General features: G+C 46.8%; 1 protein-coding gene across 13 annotated transcripts in view; it reads right to left on the bottom strand.

Moving 5' to 3' along the window:
- LOC119851757 (mitogen-activated protein kinase kinase kinase 3-like) overlaps nucleotides 1-22,392 on the bottom strand; it is a 129,607-nt gene that overhangs the window by 7,521 nt on the left and 99,694 nt on the right. For all 13 annotated transcript variants that reach the window (XM_038392077.2, XM_043509727.1, XM_043509731.1 and 10 more), the window contains 9 exons: nucleotides 18,771-18,904; nucleotides 15,981-16,054; nucleotides 11,920-11,987; nucleotides 9,511-9,603; nucleotides 8,124-8,318; nucleotides 7,048-7,196; nucleotides 6,085-6,216; nucleotides 3,050-3,179; nucleotides 1,983-2,160 (listed from right to left, as the gene is read on the bottom strand). In XM_038392077.2, the coding sequence (XP_038248005.1) occupies nucleotides 1,983-2,160; nucleotides 3,050-3,179; nucleotides 6,085-6,216; nucleotides 7,048-7,196; nucleotides 8,124-8,318; nucleotides 9,511-9,603; nucleotides 11,920-11,987; nucleotides 15,981-16,054; nucleotides 18,771-18,904 (1,153 nt within the window). The remainder of the gene's footprint in view (nucleotides 1-1,982; nucleotides 2,161-3,049; nucleotides 3,180-6,084; nucleotides 6,217-7,047; nucleotides 7,197-8,123; nucleotides 8,319-9,510; nucleotides 9,604-11,919; nucleotides 11,988-15,980; nucleotides 16,055-18,770; nucleotides 18,905-22,392) is intronic.

Genomic DNA, 22,392 nt, shown 5'->3' with positions numbered 1-22,392 from the left:
ATAGAGCAGCTACACGAGCTATCTTACAGCGGCGCAGCTGCATTGGTACAGTTGTGCTGCTGTAAACTCCCTAGTGTAGACAGAGCCTAAGTCCCATTTTCAAAAATTATTTAGGAGCCTGAGCCTCATTGAAAGTCAACACAGAGGGAGCAATGCCTGAATACCTTTCAAACTAAGAGCCAGACAGACTAAGTCAGATTTTTCTAATGTATGGACGTGCAGAGACGTGTATAGTGGGATTTTCAAAAGCACTTAAATGGGTAAAATGAGTTAGGCACCTTTGAAAGCCATGCTAAGGACCTACCTGCAGCTTTAGATGCCTGCTTTTCAAAGTATTTAGGTGTTTGCCCAAGGCCAAACAAAGAGCCTGACTTGAACCCAGCCATCTCCAATCCCAGGTTAGAACCCTAACCATTGGGCCATCCTTTCTTCCAGGGGCCTTGCTGCAGAATTAAGGTCCCATTTGCCATGGAGTTCCCCAAGGTCTTGCTTAACTGATACACAGATTTGTGCTGGCCCTCTTCAAAAGGGGTGAATTTCCCCCCTTAAAAGGAAGTATACAGGCCTTAAAGGGTACATCTACACTGCAATTAGATACGGACGGCTGTACTGCCAGCTGTCTTGGGCTCACTGGGCTCGGGCTAAGGGGCTGTTTATTTGTGGTGTAGATGTTTGGGCTCAAGCTGCAGCCCAAGCTCTGGGACCCTCCCACCTCAGCCTGAGCTCTAGGACCCTGCACTGTAGCAGAGCTCAGGCTGCAACCCGAGCCTGGACATTTACACTGCAATTAAACAGCCCCTTAGCCTAAGCCCATTGGCACAGGCCAGCTGCAGGTTTTTAATTGCAGTGTAAACATCCCCGAAAGAGGGAGGCCAGCTCGGGGACATTTTGTACTTATATTCATTGGCAGCCGCCTATCTACCTTGCACATTTTGTTTACTACCAAAGACATCTGCAGCCAAACAAGGCTTTGCCCCCTGTCTGGCTTCATCTCCCATTTGCATCTGGGAAGGAGGAGTCCAGAAAAAAGCAGCCTGAATAATAAAAAAGGGCAGAGGCAGAAAAAAGCAGGATGGCTTCCCAGCCCTTGGGGTGGAATTCTAGCAGCGCGGCATTTCCTCAGGCCTCGTTTACACCAGCTTGGCAACCTTGGCTCGTAATCACAATGAATAAAACTGCACTTCCCGCCTATCAATAGGTGGCAGTAAGGCTGTCTGCCAACAACTTCTCAGGCATTCTCCCCAGTGCGAAGCAGTTACAATGGCTGGTTTCCACTGAGCCTCGTTGTTGGAAGAGTCAAGGGAATATGTGCTGTGCATACAGTATTGTTGTAGTTCATTAGGATGATTACTATTATTCCAGCTGTTCAGACTCAGGACCCAATCTTGCAAAGCTCAAGTATCCAAAATGTTCAGGAGTCACCACCAATTTTGGATGCCTCCAGTTTTGAGATCCCACTTGCAAATCTTGACAGCCAGTTTTTCAGAGCTCCTGCAGTTCCCAGGGAGGGGAGGGTGGCTCAGCATTACTTAAAGGCAGGTTCAAGGAATCTCCAGCTGGACATCCAAAACAACTGGGGCACCCAAAATCAGCATCCAGGTTGGAAATTTCTAAAAGTGAGTAGGGATTTGGGGTGCTTCCATTTTTGGGTGTTCAGCCTGAAACACCTAAAAGAAGCCTGAATTTCAGTAGGTGGTCAGCACCCATCCTCTGGAAATCAGACCCTTTTTAAGGTGTCAAATTGAGCATCTTAAAAAAAAAAATCACTAAATCGCTACTGAAAATCTTGGTAGTTCTAACTATAAGCACACTGTTCCAGCCACTAACCCATAGTGTCTTGCAAATGCTAGTCATACTGGTTGGCCTTGGAAAATTAACCACTGTAATTCTCGAAGGGATGAACAGATATAGGCTACATTAGAAAATTTCAGTGCTGATCCACTGCATTGGAAATTTTGCCCTGGGATTACTTTGTTTCTTACCACACATCAGCTTTCCTTCCATAGCCTTCTCCACTGATCACCTCTGGGCTCATCCAGTATGGTGTTCCGGTGACAGATTTAATTCCAGTTCCAGACATGCAGATGGTCTGGATGCGTTTGCTGGCTCCAAAATCGCCTAGTTTCACATTCCCAGCAGAATCTCGCAAAATGTTGGCACCTAAGGGTCAAGCACAAAAATCCAAGAGACAGAATTGCAACCTGGGCCAAAGCAGCTCCAGCATGGGAAGGCTCAGGCAACCGGCCAGCATCTTCAGAGTTGGAAAAGACGACATTTAGCTACATGAAGGCACTATGCTACGGACCCCCCCCCCCTTTTTTTTTTTTTAACTGGAATTTGCAAAAAGGCCTATCTCTTAGTTCCCTGAAAATCCCACCCAAAGCACTCTATAGACATTACGTCAACTCCACAGCACCCTTGGGAGATGGTAAATAATTACCTATCCCTAATTTACAGGGAGATAAGCTAAGTCACAGAAACTGTACAGCCAATATCTTCCAAAAGTGGCTTCTGATTTATGACAGGTTTCAGAGTAGCAGCCGTGTTAGTCTGTATCCATAAAAAGAAAAGAAGTATTTGTGGCACCTTAGAGACTAAAATTTATAAGAGCATAAGCTGCATCCGATGAAGTGAGCTGTAGCTCACGAAAGCTTATGCTCAAATGAATTTGTTAGTCTTTAAGGTGCCACAAGTCCTTCTTTTCTTTTTTCTGATTTATGGCAACTCAACTTGAATGTCCATTACCTCAGGCCTGGTGCTGAGCTCACACAATTGAAACAGGAGCCAATGGGGGCTCTCAAAATGAGTATTTCTGATTGGACACTCAATATTTGGGGCATACACACCCCTCCCAAGTCAGAGGTCACTTTTGAAAATTCTGGCCTAAGGAACTTGTTCAAAACCACACAGCACGTCTAAGGCAGAGCCAGGGCTAGAAACTACGTGTCTTAGCCTCTAGAGCTGTGCTCTGACCATAAGGCACAGAATCCTACTTACGGTGCTACTAGATGAGAGCAAGAAGGTGATCTCGCAGCGTAATCCACTTTACCTTTAATATCCCGGTGGACAATCATGTTGCTGTGTAAGTAGAAGACTCCCTGCAGAATCTGCCTGGTGTACTTCCGGGTGACATTCTCGGTCAGAGCACCATATGCTTTTAATTGATCCTTTATGGAACCCTATTGGAAACGAAACACATATACACAAACCACAGGAGTGAATGATGCGTATTGTGTCACGTTGGCTTTTATATTTCTGTGACCATTTTCTGAGAGACAAGCTGGGTGAGGTAATATCTTGTATTTCACCAACAGAAGTTGGTCCGAGAGACACACTTTTGAGCTACACGCAGCTCTTCTTCAGGTCTGGGAAATGTACTCAGAATGTCAGCTAAATACAAGGTGGAACAGATCGTGTAGCGTAAATAGTTAACACATTTCAAGGTTTTCTGGTTTATTTGCTGGTTTATAAAAAGCTTTACTGAATCTAACATTGAGATATAAAAAAGGAATATATGAAATCAGAGACACTGAAACACAACGGAGCAAGGATCATGCCTGAACTACAATATCCCCATGGATACAGATGAGACACACATGACCCTTGCTAACTCAGCATAGTTCTCTATCCCCCTCTAGTGGCTGGATCAGGTCATTGGTCAGTGTGTTTGTGGGAAATTCGTCTGTATAACCATGATCCTCTCCACTGCTTGAGTGAAAGGAACACATGCATTAGTTTGGAGCAGACTCAGACACTTCTACACGTCGCCTAGACACTGAAGCAGGACAAAGAGACACCTTCTCTTAGCATCACGTTTTTTCAGGCTGGGGAAGCTCAGCTGGAGCTACCGATATCCACAGGCCTATATGGGCAACCAGATGTGACAACATCCCTGGTTGGATCTGCTGCCAGGATTGATCCTAGGAAGGCAGGATCTCAAAGCATGAGTTTTTTCTGCTGAAGGTAATGAAATGGATGCTTTAGCTCAAGCAACAGGTGCTCAGGCTTTTAGGTCTACAGCTCCCTGGCTCAATCTCCAGGTAAGCCAGCGAAAGTGGTTGTTCCATAGAGAAGTTTTACACTACACTAAAGGAGCTACCCAGCTACTTGACTCCAAATGCTGGGGTAGGATTCCATCCTGTCTGAGGGAAGTTTGTCCTGGCTCTTGTTTTATGGATAAACAGTCTCCAGGGCTGTCAGTCTGGCACCTTTCACCCACTGGGGAGCAGCATCAGCTGTCTGGGTTCTCTGCTCAGAGTCTCCCACTGACATTCTTATTGTCCCTGACCTCACCACCCTGCAGCCTGAACTTTTGCTTAGCCCTGGGTTCCTATTTTGCTCCTTCCCTCTTTAAAGGGGGTGGTCAATGGCATTCCAGTGGGAGAAACCTATCAGGGGCCTTCCCCTCTACAGCTGGATATCATCTGGAGTTCTGTAAATGTCCTCTGATGGAAAATCTTTGCTTAGGCATTTGAGCCCTCCACTTTTTGACCTTCTGTGGATCTCAGTCAGGGGTGGGGGGGCGGTACTGGACATGAAGATTGCACTAAGGCAGGGCCCTTTTAAGGATCTCATCTTGTACTAGAATCAAATAGACCAGCCCCTTTCACCCTCAGATAATTTAAAGGAGGATGTGGGTTGTGTGTGTGCAGAAGACACTCCAACAATTGTTTAAATGGGTGAATTACAAACTGACAGGCTATTGATGCTTGCTAGAGCCAGGCATGGTGCAGAAGGCCCCACGCAGCTCTTGCCTAACCAGCTGCATTAAATCAGAATCTCAGCCAGATGCAGCACTTCAGAACTGCTGCTCCGTACAACTTGGGAGTTGGTCCTCTTCCACTAACAGTACAGAAAAAGCAGAGCCCTGGACTGATGTTGTGAAATAAGCTGTTGCCGTAAAGTGAAAGTCAGTCTTTATTTGGCCAGAGCGCTAGTTTATCGGAAGGAAAACAAACATTCCGATCCAGGAACAGGAAACAGCCCCGGGAACAAACGTTGGCTTCCTGGCAAGCAACAGACATAAGCATGATGTAGAACAAACAGCAAGGGGACTGATTACACTACACTGGGCTTATGGGGTTTATGTCAGGGATCAGAAAGATAGCCTCCAGAAACAAATGGGCTCATGGGGTTGTGGTTAGAAAGAAGGGATTGTGCTAGGGGGCTAGTTCAAATCGTCATTCATGTGGATCTGATGGGGGATTTTTTCTACCATGTTTGCCAAATACCAAAGCTATTTGTGACTATATAATCGAATGGTCCCTTCTGGCCTTAAAAATCTATGAATAAACACAGGTTTGCTCCCTCACAGCCTAGGGGACAAATCCAGAGATGATGTGTAAGAAGGTGTAAGTAACACACGGGTAGGTGGGGCTGAGGGAGCCAGATCCTCACCCAGTGTAAATCAGCACTGCTCTGTTTACACTAGGTGAAGCTCTGCTCCAGGGAGTTTACGCTGGTTTAACTTACGTGCTAAAGTAGTAAGAAAAGACGTACGTTACATCCCCTGTGCCACTTAGCAGAACATCAAAACATCTTGATTTTACATTGCCCCTGGAAATATTTCACTCTACACAAACAGAGTCATGACCTGGTGACGTCCTGACATGATAAAACAGCATCGCCACGAGATGACTTGGTCTCCAAGGACCAGATAATTAGCAATGTTGTGTTTTCAAAGTGCATGTATCAGAATAAATAAATAACCCATGATAGCTGTGTGTGGATTGTACTACAATTAACCTTTCCCAAAGTGCTTTGTAACAAACAACAAGGGATGGGCCCAAGCCGCAGAGATTGGATCCACATCTGGATCCAATCCCAAATTCGGCAGTGTTCACATTCCAGGCTGTGTCACACAGATAGGGCCCTTCTGCAACGTTCAAATTAGGATCTGACTGCCCCAAATTTCAGGTGCGTTTGGAATCAGGATTTTGATTTGGCCCATTTTAGACAAGGGCCAGGTTGCGAAATTTGACTTTCAGATCCAAACTTCACCCGAGCTGGGAGGCGTTTGGATTCAGCTCTCTGGTTCAGGTCCATCTCTATAAATAACCACGAGTTGGCTGCAGTCACACTTACCCCTGGCATGTATTCCACAAAGATAGACAACTTCCTCTCCTCCGGGTCCCTCAAGCAACCGTAATACTGGACTATCCTGTCATGGCGGAGGGTCTTCAACAGCTGGATCTCACATTCTAAGGCATTTACCTCCTGCGACGATACAGAACGTTACATGATGAAAAGACAGACCTACGAACGTCTCATCGCTACAGAAATACAGCCACATTCAAGCTTACTCTCCTAGAGGATTTCTGAAGCACTGACTATATCCCTAGCACTGTACAAGACGCAAGAAGAAAGACGGCTGCTCTCCCAAGGAGGTTACAGCCTAAAAGACAGACAGGATGCACTGGGAAAGGCAGAGCAGGGACTCTGCTTGGGATTGTTAGAGAGAGATGCAGGCAGGCAGAGATTTACTAATTCCCTTGTTTCATATGGGCAGCACCAAGCTTTCAGGAGGGGTGGGCATGAGGGAAAAGCGGAGGCGGGGCAAATGGACTATCCAGAGATGTGAGTGGAGGGCGGTGAATGAAGCCCTGGGACTGGCATCACAGAAGAGCAGAAAGGACAGGAGATGGCAGGAGAGGAGACTGGCAACGTAGGCTGGTCTAGCATCATGCAGGTCCTGGAGGGGAAGATGAGTGGTCACTGGATGGCTTAGGCCGTGGCAGGTGTCCATGGCTCTGTGGCAAGTCATGAACAGCTCTGAGCCAGGAGGGCCAGCACAGCACATACAGGAACTACGCATGGCATTCATGCATCACCTAGTGGTGACATGGGTGACAACAGATGCTAGTAGATCCCATCTCAGGACCTCCATCCCACTCAGCAATATGGGAAGGGCAGGATGATTGTGTCCCGTCCCCCCCCCCGGCACCAAAAGAACCACCTGGTGGTGACTCCCTCACCCCTAGTTGTGACCCGCTGTTTAAACAGCCCCATAAGCTCTTCAGGAAGGCTCAGTCCAGCCCTCACACTCACCTTGCTTGTCTCTTGACTGTCTGGGTCAAAGGGCACCTGCTTCACCGACAGCTCCCTGCCGGTGTCTGCATCGTAGCAGAGATAAACCTCTCCAAAGGCCCCTCTGCCAAGGAGCTTCCCCAACCTCCAGTTCACTGGTGCCTGCAGGGCTGCAGGAAGGACATTGATGGCACAGTCAGGACACAGCATAGGGTTCACCGGACCCTTTGCAATGCAGATCTAATCTGCTATGCAATGAGTGGGGGCACACAAAGTGCATTAGCACCTACCACAAAGAGCAACACTTAGAGCCTGATTCCCATCCAATTCACTCCATTGGCTTACCCCTGATTTACACCAGCGTAAGTGAGAGCAGGATCAGGCCCAAGGATGTACATTGATACAGCACCTTCGCTCCGGCAAGGGCTGAGAATGCTTTGCTGTGTAATGTTGGGAGTCCTGTCTGCGCCCCCCACTGACGTGCAGCCACTACTGGAGTGGAACAGGAGCGCTGGTTAACAGGACGTAGCACAGTTATTCGGCAGTTCAGAGCAGAAAGTGGAGAATCATTTATCCCACTGTAGCTGCAGGTGAGGTGGAATGTAATTACCCAGGATTGAATTTGCCCAGAACACCCCTATCTTTATGGAAAGTGCCAGGAGATGTTCAAAAAAAGAAAAGAAGTACTTGTGGCACCTTAGAGACTAACAAATTTATTTGAGCATTTTTTTTTCCCACCTTAGAGACTAACAAATTTATTTGAGCATCTTCAATGACCATGAGATGTCGGGGCTTTCTCTTAGACGCCATATCCTGGGAGCACAGCGCCCCTTAACACAATGCATCCGATGAAGTGAGCTGTAGCTCACGAAAGCTTATGCTCTAATAAATTTGTTAGTCTCTAAGGTGCCACAAGTACTCCTTTTCTTTTTGGTTCAGTACTGACTCAGGACTGAGAGGGAAGTGCCATCTGCTTAACCACCCCAGCCCCTGAGTTCTCCTTGGAGCCTTCCCCTACACCAGCGCCACCTGACCATACTTAGAAGACAAGATCACAGCCTGAGATTCTAAACAGCAACCTGTTGAAATTTACTCACAGTTCCTGGACTTGCTGGGGGACGTGCTGAAAACCTGCAGTCCCTTGTCACAGTCAATCCACCATTTGGTCCTGTGTTCCTCGTACTGTAAGGTGAGGAGCTTGCTGTCCCCATTGAAGCTCTTTGTTCTGCTGGAAGGGATGAGCTGAAACCGATTCTCCTGAGGGACGTAACTCCTTGGGAAAGTCCTTCGGCCTTTGTGAGGAAAGCAGGAGAATTACTGACAAGGACATGCAATGTCTTGTCATACACACAGACGCTGTCTGGATTCAAAGTGGTACCTGTTTCAATTGCTTTGCTATGGAGGTGTAAATTGCAGAGCCCACCAAAGCATTGTGCTCTAACTGTCCCATTGAGATGCTGCTGCAGTGTCCACACAGGGCAGCGAGAGCCCAACTGTCCCGTGCACTCTGCAATTCACACCCCCTTAGTCCATACTGCACCACAATGTAGACAAGCCCTTGGTTAAACTGATGCAAAATCCTGCGTGGGCATTTTTAAGTTGATTAAAACCTTAGGTTAATTTGTCAAGGAATCAATTTAAAGTAAATCAACAAAAGCAAGGTTTAAATCAAATTAAGAGTGGCCACACACTGGTTTCCACCAGCTATATATGTTTAAAAAAAAAATAAAAAAAAAGAAATCACAGTGCAACTTGGAGTCTAATTCCCAGTATTTACTCAAAGTTCTTTGAGGCAGAGCTGGAGCACCCACGGAGAAAAGTTAGTGTGTGCTTAGCACCCACCGGCAGCCAAGCCTCCCTCCTTCTCCCCGCCCCCTCCAGCATCTCCCCATGCTGATCACTCCCCCCCACTCTGCGAACAGCTGTTTCACGGCATGCAGGTCGGCTCCAGTAGGGAGGGGGAGGAGCGAGGACGGGGCACGCTCAGGGAGGGGGAGGAAAGAGGCGGGGAAGAGGTGGGGCAGGGATTTGGGGGAAGGGGTGGAGTGGGGGCATCGAGCACCCCCCCGGGTAGAGTGTAAGTCAGCACCTATGGAAAGGATCATCTGAGAGAACGGGAGTTAGGGGGTGTCTGCGCAGTGCTTTAGTCCACGCCAGAAGGGTGCAAATTCTAGCGCACACTAGCGTGTTGCACACTAAGTGGCCCATGTGGACCCTACTGGTGTGCACTAAAAGTTCTCTAGTTTGTGTTAACCCAGTCCCATTTCAAATAGTAACTACATTAACACGCACTAAGGAACTTACAATGTGTGCCAGCAGTGCCCACATGGGCCCAGAGCAGTTCAAGTACTTGCCCACAGGAAGTCTGTGGCAGAGCCAAGAACTGAAGCCAAGTTGCTCCCATCCAGGCCAATGCCCTATTCTTTGGCTTAGGCCATCAGCGAGCCTTTCCCCCAAGCCTGCATGCACTGGTCATTGTCTCACCGTCGCTATAGTCCTTGCGGCTCTGGGAAAGGTGATATTGCCTGGGGAAGGTCCCACCTTTCCCAAATCGCTCACAAAACGGGATATCGAAATCTGACGGAAGAGAATGAGAAAAGTCTCGGTTAGATCAATTCCGTGAGGAACTCCTAGAGCATTTCTCGTTGGAAGTTCTGTTCTTTACATGAAAATGCAATGGAGAGACCAGGCAGAAGATTGTTCATTCCCAAGATGGGACATTCTCCATGGCTCATTTCTGAAATCTGCCCATTGCAGATAGAAGGCTGGGGTCAAAGGGGTCTTGGCCCCAAGAAGCCAACGCAAGCTTTGCCAGGGACTTCAATAGGAGCAGGCTATGGGCCACAATATTTAAAGAAAGGCTCAGCAACCCAGTTCATTTTTATTTCTTCAGATGGTTTGGCCCCACCACAATTGCTCCTGCCTCTTTCTAAGATAGACCTGGCTTTCTTGGAGCCATAACTTCTTGTATGTGACTGAGAAGAGCCATTGTTCTGCAATGGGGTACATTTTTTTACATCTGTCTCTCTTGTTTTCTCTTCTCATCTCTCTACTTTCCTCCTCCTCCCATTGTCCCTGGTTGCCTCCATTCCCTTTTCTCTCTGCTCGACCCCACACATTTTTCCAGTCTTTCCTAACCCCTTTGCCACGGTCCTAACCCACACCACAGCTAGTTTCTCGCCTCATTAGTTAGAGAGCAGGGAATTTACACAGAACTATGCCTGGTTCTATTCAGGGTTATAAATCTCTCTCTTAGGAAACTAATGAACTTCCATACTGGATCAAACCCAAGGTGTATCTAGTCCAGTATCCCATCACTGACAGTGGCCAGTGCCAGATGCTTCAGAGGAAAGTGCAAGAACCCCAGAGCAGGCAGATGTAAAATAATTTGCCCCTCATTAAGGGGTCATGCTGAGCCACAAATATTTGATTAGTTTAATTCCTGGAGCATGAGGTTTTACATAATCAGAACAACACTAGAGAGAGAAAATTAGGTTAGATACAAGAGATTACATTGGGTAAAGAGCTAAAATTTGAGTTAAAATGAGATAACATGAGAGAGGAAGGGATGGATGGATGGATGGATAGGTATAGAAACATTTACAATGAGACATACAGGATGCCATCACTGGTAGCACAGAACATCATTAGATTAAAATATCTTCAATTCCCTCCCCCTCATCTTTCACCTCCTGTTTTTCCCCTATCAAATCCTGACTAAACAGCTTATTCTGAAGGATTGTTTGTCTTAGCCCCAAGCCAGGAGCTGCTCCTTGGAGGCTGTTCCTGGCATCAGCCTGACTTCAGCATGATTTTTGCATTACTCTAGTGCTTGGGCAGAGCACACAATGGCTGAAGTATGGGCAGCAAGAAAAGCAACAATGCCAGGTCAAGAGGTTAACGACAAGCCATCCGTGAGCAGTGTTGCAGAGTCGTGTTTTCAAGTGAAATGAATTCATTGTCACCAGGGACATATTAAAACTTCACTGCAAGTATTGACTTAAAGCTCAAGTTCTGTAGTTCGATCTCTAAGTGCTGCCACAAGCCAAAAGTGTGTTATCAGCTATCGGCAGATAGCCATGTGTCCCTTTTTTAGTGACAAAAGTCATCACAATACTATGAAGTTTCCATGACTTAACCAGCTGGATATTTATGCTCAGCTGAGCATTAAGCTAAGATCCTTGTAAGTTACCAATACACTTTCCGTAATGGCGTTTCCAAAGTTATTGATTGCATCTCTTAATGCAAATTGAGAATTTTTTTCCCTTTGCAGTATTTTGCAATCCAATAGCAACACAGGACATAAGAATCTGGAAGTGAGACTGATTAGAATCTGACTATAAACAAAGGTGAAACTGAGTATCTTATTTTCTTCTTCCCAAATGAGTGAAAGGCAAGAAGTAAACAAACAGAATAAGCAGGAGGGCCCAATCCTGCAAGCGCTTACTACTAGGCAAAGGGCCTGATTCTGATCTCAGATCAGCTTTACATTGGTGTATCTCCATTAATTTCAGTGGAGTTACTCCTGATTTAGACTGGGGGTGGGAAGAGGAGGAAACTGATTTCAGAATCAGGCCAAAGAGGAGTGGAATCAGGCCCCATAGCATTTTGGATCCTCAATAGTCCTGTTCACTTCAAAAGGGTTACAGTGATCATTAAGCTTGGCAGTATCTGTTTGCAGCACTGGGACCTGAGATTTTAAAATGTCTCTAGGTTTAAGAATTGCAGCGGCTACTTATAACATGAGCAGTGAAGCTGGTTTGCTTGTTTTGAATGATTTAACCCAATAGTATTCCGTTATTATCACTGATTCACACAGCACTATTTTGAAAGCCCACATTACTGCTGCATGGCTGTGCTGTTACTTTGACACTAAACTCCAAGTATCCTTACCCAGGCAATCAAGACTGTCTTTGGGTTGGCTCTTCCTTCTGGGAACAGGGGTTTGTGTAAAGGGCGGGCTGTGGGAAGAGACAGAAACACCTTATTGTTTCAAACAGATCCAGTGACCAGAATCGCGTCTGCATTCATTATACATCGATAATATTACATACTACTATTACACAGAACGAGGCAGAATGCACTGAACTCCAGACAAATTTACTATGCAAGCTTCTTTCATTCAGGCCCAGATCTAGCACAATACTTAAGCAGGTGCTTAACTTTAACCAGGGGCACTCAGCGGGAACACTCGTGCTTAAAGTTAAGCATGTGCTTTGCTGGAGAACTCTCTGTGCACTGAATGAGGCAGGGACCCTGTGGAAAGACAAGCACAGGATCTTGCAATTAAAGACTGTACCACAGTGATGTATATGCACAAGCGAGCAGAACTGAAGTCCTCATTTCTTGACAAGTGAGTGCTCAACTTTGCAACTTTCCTGGTCTTTTAACGTCACTTGATTGGCATGGAATTACACACTGACACCCCCGTCAGCCACACTTTGTACGTATGAATCTGTAGGGGCTCCCTTTTGCTGTAAAGCTGGGAATAAGCTACTTGCTCCCTGCATTATGGAGAATCCCATGAGGTGCTGAGCACCCACAACTCCACTGAGTCTACTGGAGAGTGGAGGGAGCTCAGTATGTTACAGAATCAGGCCTTTAAGCTAAGCCCAGAGAACAAATCACTGGACAGGGATTCAGGCTTCCTGGGTTCTATTCCTGGCTCTGCCATTGGCCTTGGCCGAGTCGCACCCCCCCGCCTCAGTTTCCCCATTTGTAAAATGGGGATAATGATAGCGACCTCCTTCATAAAGCACTTTGAGATCTAATGATGAAAAGCACTACATAATACTAGGTATTATTAATGGTTATGGAGAAAAATGGCAATTTTCATAACAGCCCACGATAAGCTTTCCTCTCTTCTCCCATTGGTTAGCCTGCCTTATCACCACCTCTGGAATAAAAACAATATTGTCTCAGATTGCAAATCCAGAACTGAAGTTGTGCTCATCTAGTCTGACCTCCTGTGTAACACAGGCTGCAGAACTTCCCCACAATAATTCCCAGAGAAGATTTTTCAGAAAAACATCCAATCTTGATTTTAAAATGGTCAATGATGCTGCATCCACCATGGGCATTGGTAAATTGTTCCAATGCTTAATTACTCTCACTGTTAAAAACGTACACCTTATTTCTACTCTGACTTTGTCTAGCTTCAACTTCCAGCCATTGGATTGTGTTAGACCTTTCTCTGCTAGACTGATGAGCCCATTTTTAAATATTTGTTCCCCAGGTAGGTACTTCTAGAGGGTGAAGAAGTCAACCCCTAACCTTGTCTTTGTTAAGATCAATATATTGAGCTCCTTGAGTCTACCATGTCTAAGGCAGGTTTTCTAATCCTTTAATCATTCTCATGGCTCTTCTCGGAACCCTCTCCAATTTACCAACATCCTTCTTGACTTATGAGCACCAGAACTGAACACAATATTCTAGGAGCAGTCACACCAGTGCCCAAAGCAGAGGTAAAATAACCTCTCTGCTCCTACTTGAGGTTCGTGTGTTTATGCACTGTAGGATCCCATTCTGCTCTTTTGGCCACAGCATCACATTGGGAGCTCATGTTCAGCAGATTACACACCACAACCCCCAAATCTTTTTCAGAGTCACTGCTTCCCAGGATAGAGTCCACCATCCTGTAAGTATGGCTTGCATTCTTTGTTCCCAGATGAATACATTTAGCCATATTAAAATGTACACTGTTTGCTTGCACCAAGTGATCTAGCTCACTCCGAGTCAGTGACCTGTGCTCATTATTTACTGCTCCCCCAATCTGTGTGTCATCTGCAAACTTTATCAGTGATGATTTTATGTTTCCTTCCAGATAATTGATAAAATGTTAAATAGCTTATGGCCCAGAACAAATCCCTGCAGGACCCCACTGGAAACAGACTCACTTGATGACGATTCTCTAGACGCTTTTGAATCCATTTAACATGTGACATGTTAATTTTATATCATTCTACTTTTTAATCAAAATGTTGTGTGGTGTTGATTTGCATTATGCACATTACCCTCCTTTAAAGTATTTGCTCTATAACTGTACAAATGTTTACTCTCTCAGCCTGATATTGATCCCAGGCGAGATAACGGAGCAGGTGATATGGCTAGCGGGGGGGAACAGACTGCAGCTCCATGAAGCAGTTTGAGGTACGGTTGGTGTAAAAAATGCGATGCAGAATGACAGTGTATTGGGGACTTTAATCATGGGTGGCTGCTGAGTTCAGACTGAGTTTTCATTCTAAACTTTATTTTGGACGGTCTCATAAGGTCCTCAGAAAAAACCCCTGAGGTGAAGTTACCTGGAAGGAACTGAGACAAGATGGCTTTGAGTTATGGAGCTCTAACAAGGACAGGTTCGGCTGTTTGGAGAAGAGTCTTTACACAGGTCTTTGCTCTCTCCTAACTCAAAGACAGGTGGGCCGGTACAGTTGGAGCTGGTCAGAACATGCTGGCACAGAACTGGGTAACAGGAAGAGCCCCCATATTTTAATTCTCTACTCTTTTTGCAGGTTGTCCTCTCTGCCAATACCAGACAATTGGAAACAACATCTGCAGCACCTAGTGAAGGGTCCAGTTCTGCAGCCGTTCCTCTCAGAAGTCCCTGGGCCAAATTAAAGGAGATCCTAAAGGAGCCAAGCACCTTACGTCTTATTTGCACCAACTTACTAATGTGCAAGTATAAAGAAGCCAGATGATCTGCTTTGACAGACACCTTCTTACACCCTCCTGTTAGCTGCATTCCTTGAAGCGCTGCTCCCTTCTGTCCCCGCACCATGCAAGCTGCCCCACCACAGACACCCTTTGACTCAGTGAACTGAGTAAGGGTGGTGTGGGGTTTAAGTGAGTATGGCTTGACCCAAAGCCCACTGAAGCTGATGGGAGTCTCCACTGGACTTTGAATCAGGCCCTAGGTCACTCTAAGGATTCAGAGGAGCAACTGGGCTGTGTTCACTGTGCTATTATTCCAGGTGAAGGCTATTTAGACTTCACTGCAAAATCAAGGAGGAGAGGATGGGCTGGGAGGAAGGGAGCCCACGTTTCATGTACATTTGATGAAGAGCAATTGCGTGAGTGGAAATTATTACAAGGCACAAAAAGGCAATGGAGCATAGGGCTGAGAGGGCTGAAATATGCAAAGTTGGAGTGCATGTAAGGATCGGATCGATACAAATCGGACCTGCTCCAATGCGATGCTAGTATTATATAGTCAAAACAGTAATGGGGGAAGAAAGAAAATCAGTGACAAGGAAAATAAATGGCTTCCCAAAAGAAAAAGACATTGTATCTGAGACACTAACCTGCACTGGGGCAAGTTTGCTGTCACAAATGCACTGGCGGGTCTGGATTTAACTGGCAGCACTAACGATTGACCTGCAGTCACTTAGCACAATGTGTCCTAGTTGCTTCTTGCAGAGGAGCTTAGTTGTTTTTCCTCCGGTATCCTTAGCACCTGTGGAGGTGTGGATGTCTGTCTGACTGCTCAATTTACCAGGCTCAATTGAGAACATACACTATGGGTAGAGAGGAAGTAGGGAGCAGCTAAGGAGATATCGATTCAGTGATATAGAAATCCAGAGGGATGAAAGGGGAAAAAGATCTTCCAAGAACCAGAGAAATTGGACAGGGAAAAGGTCAGATAGGTTATCTAATCCCCTGCTGGTGCAGGACTGTTCCCATCCATCCTTTGCCCAGTCCAGCATTACTTGACTCAATGAATGGTGCTTCCATCACTTCCATAAGTAGACTATTCCGCAGGCTAACAGCTCTCTCATGTTAGGATTTTTCTTGGTATTCAGTCTAAATTTCACTTTGCTTAGGTGCGGCCCATTCCTCCTAGTCACAACCCCCGCAGGACATCTTAAACAGTTCCTTTCCCTCCTTCAGACACTTGCATAGGAAGGGGTGGTGGTTTTATTTATGCAGGCAAGCCTACGGTGATGTATCTGACTTACCTGTCTATAGATCTGTCCAGGGACTGGCAGCTCCCAGAGAGTGATTCATCAGGGCTGATGAAAGGTTCAAGCATCTTTGGACAGCAAGGAAAAGGGAAAACATTGACACAATGTGCTGTAAACCCTGAATCAGAAAATCCTAATAGTCTGGCTTCGACAATCCTCCAGATCCTCAGCAGGTGTAAATCAGTGACTTACAGCAGTGGAGGGTCTGGCCCTGTACATGTTACCCCGTTCAATAGGGGATCTCAAAGCATTTTGCAAACAAATTCATTAAATCCTCTGACACAGTAGGGATGGATTCTTCTTCTCAATTATTTACCTATAGGGAAATCGAGGCACAGAGGCTAACGTCCCGATTTCTGAATGTGCACAGAGTCAGCTCCACATTTTCAGTGCTTTTGAAAGCCAGGGCATACGAGACTTGCCCAAGGCCACCTGTTAACCTGGGGCACACCCAGGAATAGAACTCTGGCCTCCTGACTCCCTGGTCGCTGCCTTTAATCACAAGCCCACCCTTCCCCTCTGTTGGTAAAGGGCTAACAAGGAGGTTAGGTCAAGGAATTTACTCTGCTCTCCCCAGCTCAGCAAGTCAATAAATGCTGTATTTGTGTGGGCTCCTGGATGACACATTTTACTAGATTGTGTTAATTATATCTGATTGTTAACAACAGAGTTGTTCTCCTAGGTGGCTTAGGGAACCACAAAGGCTACCCACACTTCCACTACCATGGCATTTTCTCCATGCCACCCAGCGGTGTTATAACAACAATCCCACTTAGTCCTTTTCATCTACAAGACACTTCACAACAATTAACAATTAACTAACACCCTCCAGCACCCCTGTGGGGTTGGTGCTAAGCCCAGCTTTTTGAGGGGGAAGCTGAGGCAGGGAAGCTAAGCAACTTGGCCAGAGCCATGGAGTATGGCAGGCTTGGAGCCGGGATTAAGAAGCCAAGGAGTTCCTCACTCCCCGTGCTATGCTCAGGGTACTAGAGCGTGCTTCTCTGTCCCTGTGATGTTTCTGTGGTTACAGCTATTTAACTGGCTGCCATAGCAACACTCATTTGTTTGGGTAGGAGAGTCCCAATGGAAAGCGTAACTTCCCTCCCTTCACACTTCTACCCCAAAGACTGATGCATTGCAGCAATCCAGCCAACGAGGAGATCTCCATCCCTTGGGGCCCACTGTTGCCACCTGACGTGATGGCCACAGAGGGTCAGTGGAGAACAACAGGAAAGTCCCCAGCACCAGCTGAGTGTGCCGTCTGTCGTTCCCTGGATCCCCAAACTCCCACCACTAGTAGGCCAGCTTCCCCCGAGTTACAACCCCCAATATCTCCTGGGCTGGTCCTGGGGGAACAGCTTCAGGCAGCCAAGTCACTAGAGTGCAGCCACCTCTTGTGGGGTCAGGGAGGTGGGAGAGGGGCAGTGGCCAGCCCACTGTACACTACTAGTGAGAGCCAAGATTAGAACCTAGAAGTCCTCAGCAAAGCAGTGAAAGCATGGGGCCAAATCCTCAGCTGGCATAAATCAAGGCAGCTCCATTAAAGTCAATGGCCACATGCCGACTTACATGTGCTGAGGATCTAGCGCCTCCCTTCGCTTTATCTAATCCTAATGAATGCAGCTCAGAAACCATTTACAAACAGTCCAAGCCCAGTGTTTGGCTGCTAGGTGCACAAGACATCTGCGCTCAGCTGCTGCCAAGGCTCCTCCAGAGAGAGTGTTCAGTTTATTAATGGCCATATAACAAACCTCTGAAAACATAACTTTGTCATGGAAACCCTGGCCCAGCCTTCCCGTCTGTGTTGCTAGCAAGAGCCACGATAACGCAGCAGAGACATTTCTTCCCCTACATCCTCTTCAGTGGCAGAGTAAGAGCAGCCGATTTCTTAAGGCATTTATCCCCTTCTTGACATTCTGAATGTTGTCCAGAACTTGTGATAAGAAAGGGCAGCACCGCATTCCTCCCGCGTGGCCAGTGCTCCCCAGGGCTGCGTTTTCAGTTTGCAAGTCTCTAAGGCCCTGACCCTGCAAGGTGCTCCATGCGAGCACCCACAGACTGTCTCATTGACTTCACTTGGGCCCCAAGATCCATCTGCATGGGGAAACTTGCAGGATTGGGGTAGAGCAAATGGAGAGGGAAGGAGTGGGGCATAAGTTACTTTCCCATCCAGTTTCACTACAGCTGAAAATAGTGGGGGCAGGAACCATATCTGGAGCTAACCCAGATGCGGGAAGCAGGGAGGACAGCTCAGCACTTCTACCCCTCTGCAATCACAGGGAACGGACTGGGATGCTCTCACATTGTCTCAGCCCCCAGCCCATGTTTGTCATTCTGGGGGCCCATAATTAAGGTTCTGATTGCTAACAAAAGCTATTTGCAGCAGATATTTCCTAATGGTTTGGATACGTAAGTGTGGTTTCTCCATGGTTACATATGCCCCCAGTGGCCTATAAGCTTCTGTGATGTACTTGCTTATCACATGCTACGTATTGCAAAAAAATCTAGCAGTTGTGCTAAGCTAAACTTTCTACTAGGCCTTGCTTAGACCACAGCCTGTTGCCAAGTTGAAATGTCCTCCGACTTGCCTTTCAGCATCTTACATTACTAAAAGCAACCTTGCACATAAAATATAAACTGTGCTTGCCCCTACTGGATCAGGTCTTAGGTCACAGGTCAACACCTAGTAACTCTCCATTGCTCCAGCTTTGGAGTAATGGAGCTTGCCCTGGGGGTTGTAACAATCTGATTTGCCTAATGCTGGCGATACTCAGTTCCACTTACATTCTGGTCCATAGTCTCAGGGATGAACTCCCCTTCACTGTTAATACTGGTGTAGGAGCCCTGCCGAGCAATCTGCTGCTGTTCTTCAGGAACGCTCCCTGGGGGTGGAGAACTCCGGCCCGTGTGCAGGGAACCTACAAACACAGACAAAATCACTTGTAAAGAAGAGAAGGAACCACCACTGCCTGACCCCGGAAAGAAGGCTGTTCCATAGCATGGGTGCTTTTTGCTAGACCAAGCCTGAGCTAGGACTCCAGAGTTGACTGATCTCTAGGAGGAAGGAAGGCAGGGCCTGGAGAATCCATGCTGCCATTCAGATCATGGGGCAAAGGCTTTCGGAGCAGGCACTGTCTTTTTAGCTGTGTGGGGTTGAACAATGCCTACTGGTGTGGGGCCCCATTCCCTGGCTGGCACCCTTAGATGCAACTGCAATACAAACAACAATACTAACATAATACTAAAAGAATAGTTTTCTAAAGCTTAGCTATAATACCCAGAGATGAGCACAAACCCAAACCTCTGACCCACAGGTCCCCTGAACTTTGGGGCAGTTCATCCCTCAATTGAGTTATGGTGGCTAAGGCCCAGATCTTCTACAATAGGAAAAGTCTGATGCTCTTGGAAAAATCGACCCACTCTCTGCTTTGTATGCGTTTGCTGTGCAATACTGGACAGCCAAATGCAGCAATGAGATGCAAGTTAAAAAACAGCTAAAAAAAATACCCAGCCCCTCTCCCTCCTGATGTTTCCCTAAGCTCAGAGGTCCTAGAACCAAAAGAACTTTGAGATGGAAAAGACCCAGATAGATGATCAGAGTGGCCCCTTCTGGCTGTGGATCTGTAGCTCTATGAATAGGTACCTAGTCCATCTCCTACTTGATGCAAGGCTTCCCCCTTCTGTTTACTTATTAGACCCCAGTACTGTGATTGACTCTGCACTCCCAAATCTCTGCAGCCACATGGTCCCACACTGAAACCAGTGGGGCTCCTCACTAGCACAGAATCCACCTGCATGCATCTCACTGCAGGATCAGGGCTGCAGTGTTTGGTCCAATCTAATTTTAAATGTCCCAGGTGATGGGGCTTCTCCCTTTCCCCCTGGGAGACAACTCCAGAGCTTCACAGATCTTGCTGTCAGTTTTCCATTTTGTCCCATTATTTCCTGAGTCATGGTAAGCAATCCCTCCACAGCTTAGTGCTCGCTCACACCATTCCAATATCTGCAGACTATTCTCATGTACCCTGGCTTAGCCATCACTTGGCCAAGCTGCACAGATGTAGCTCTTTAAATCTGTCCTCGCTCCTTCCAGCTCCTTCCCTATCTTTGTCACATTCCACAGAACTCCTTCCAGACCATCAATATCTTTCTGGTAACGAGATGCCCAGGGCTGAATGAATATTCCAAGCATATTGCATCAGAGGAGGATCTATCCTATCCCTGTCCCCAGATGTGATGCCAATGCATCCCAAAACTGCACTGGTCTTTATCATCAGGGCTGATTCGAAGCCAATTTCATATAAAATCTGTAATAATCCACTGGTGTTTCATAATGGGCCACCTTCATCTCTGCTGTAACCCCACTGACTTCAGGAACTCTCAGTCTTTGGATGTCCTCCTCCTTTGTTTTAAACAGATGTAAATCAGGAGTCACTCCCCTGAAGTGCTAGAGATCACCAGATCAGGTTCACTGCATTTACATCTGGGACACATTTGTTCCACTGTAAAAGCAGCACCGGAGAGGGTGGGGGGCGTGGGGAGCCAGTCCAGATCCCTTACTAGGATTTGAAAAATAGTCATATGGTTTTGAGACAATTCTTTTTCACCACTTCTTTTCCCCTCACAGATTTCCTACAGGAGAAGTACACAGTGGAAAAAACCCTAAACCAACCAAGAAAGAACTAATGCCAAGACCCAGGAGAGAAAACACCTCCAATTATTACAGATCTCCTATTGAACTGGCTTCAAACCAGCCCTAACAACAAAAATAAATGGGAAGTACAACGCAGTCTCTTTTCTCTTTAAAAACAAGAATGTAACCATTTAAGATCTCGGTTTCCTTGAATAAACCAGGTTCACAGTATTATTAGTCAATTATTTGTTTAGCACTTCTGTAGCAATCAGAGAAAAAAAGGCAGTCCCTGCCCTGAAAAGTGTATAGATTTCACACACAGCAATTGTTGTGTCTCAGTTATTTGGGAATTTCTTTTATTACCCCTATTGCAAGATAGGGCTTTGTGCTGTTGCTACCATCTCTCACTCTCTCCTACATGGTTCTTTCAAAAAGAGTCTAAGGACCTGATCCTGCAAAGATTTACATACCCTGAGTTTAACTTTAAACACAGGAGTACCCCACATTGAGTTAAACAGGACTGCTTGCAAGTATAAAGTCTTTGCATGATTGCATGCAAGTCTTTGTAGGATCATGGCTCTAGTCTGTATAACTATTCCTTGTGATGGTGTTTACAGACCCCACACAGAGACTAAGGGAGTGAGGGAGCAGTGCCGGGCCAAAAGGGCCCCACCCCTCAGAAGCAGCAGATTACGCTCCAAGTAGAGGATCTGCACTGAAGGGGACTCCAGTCAAGCAGGGAGGGAAAGTGAAGGAGAAGCGGGCTAACAGGAGGAACGTGGTTTGCATCTTCTGGAGTCAAAGTGATCCACAAGAGAGGGTCTGGACTGGGGAGTAAAACTCAACCAGGCGGGATGCTTTCCCCTCCCCCTGAGGGAGAATAACTGGACACTAAGAGAATCATAAAATATCAGGGCTGGAAGGAACCTCAGGAGACCATCTAGTCCAACCCACTGCTCAAAGCAGGACCAATCCCCAGTTTTTGCCACACATCCCTAAATGGCCCCCTCAAGGATTGAACTCACAACCATGGGTTTAGCAGGCCAATGCTCAAACCACTAAACTATCCCTCCCCCTGGGGAGCTCATGAATGCTCAGTTAACTGACTGAGCTGCTGGGACTGACTGGGGACTCCCAGCTTGAGGAAAGCAGGCTGAGACTGCTGAGAAAGCAAGAGAGAGCACCCCAGAGAGACTGGTCAGGTGCACCAGGAAGAGGTGATCAAGACATTCCAGGCCTCTCCCCCATTGGCCCTGGTGGGGAGGTGGCCTGGGTCCCCCTACGTCTCACTCTCCCCACATCTGTCTGGGAGAACTCCGGAGCACTGGGAAATTGACAAGCCACAGCCTGCCGACCTGAGTGCAACTCACTCCAGGGTGGAAGGACTGTCAAGCATGGCCTGCCCAATAGGCATGCTGGCCTCTGAGTGAAACCCGCTACACTCCTATTGACATAAGTCAGCTTTGTTTGACCTTCCAGGGTTATGCCTTCTGCCACAAGATTCAAGGGGGATAAGAATCCTGGACACACTCTTCCAGGATAGGCAGTAATTCGGAAGGAGGGGCCTCTCAGTGAAGAAGAGCTTGGTACCGATTAGTCTAGGGACCCTTTATGGCAAGACTGGCGCAGTGGATAAAGTTCAGAGGAGATGACAGGAACGGCTCATAGTCCGACACCTACAGTGGTGGTGTGTATTCCAAGGCACCGCGGATTTCCCTGCAGCCCTTGCTCTGCGTCCCTACACCACCTTCTTTGGCTGAATTGGAGAAGTGG

Source organism: Dermochelys coriacea, chromosome 2 (assembly GCF_009764565.3).
Source record: "Dermochelys coriacea isolate rDerCor1 chromosome 2, rDerCor1.pri.v4, whole genome shotgun sequence".
NCBI classification, from domain to species: Eukaryota; Metazoa; Chordata; order Testudines; family Dermochelyidae; genus Dermochelys; species Dermochelys coriacea.
Note: the sequence above shows the minus strand (reverse complement) of the source record. Positions and strands in the feature narration are given on the sequence as shown.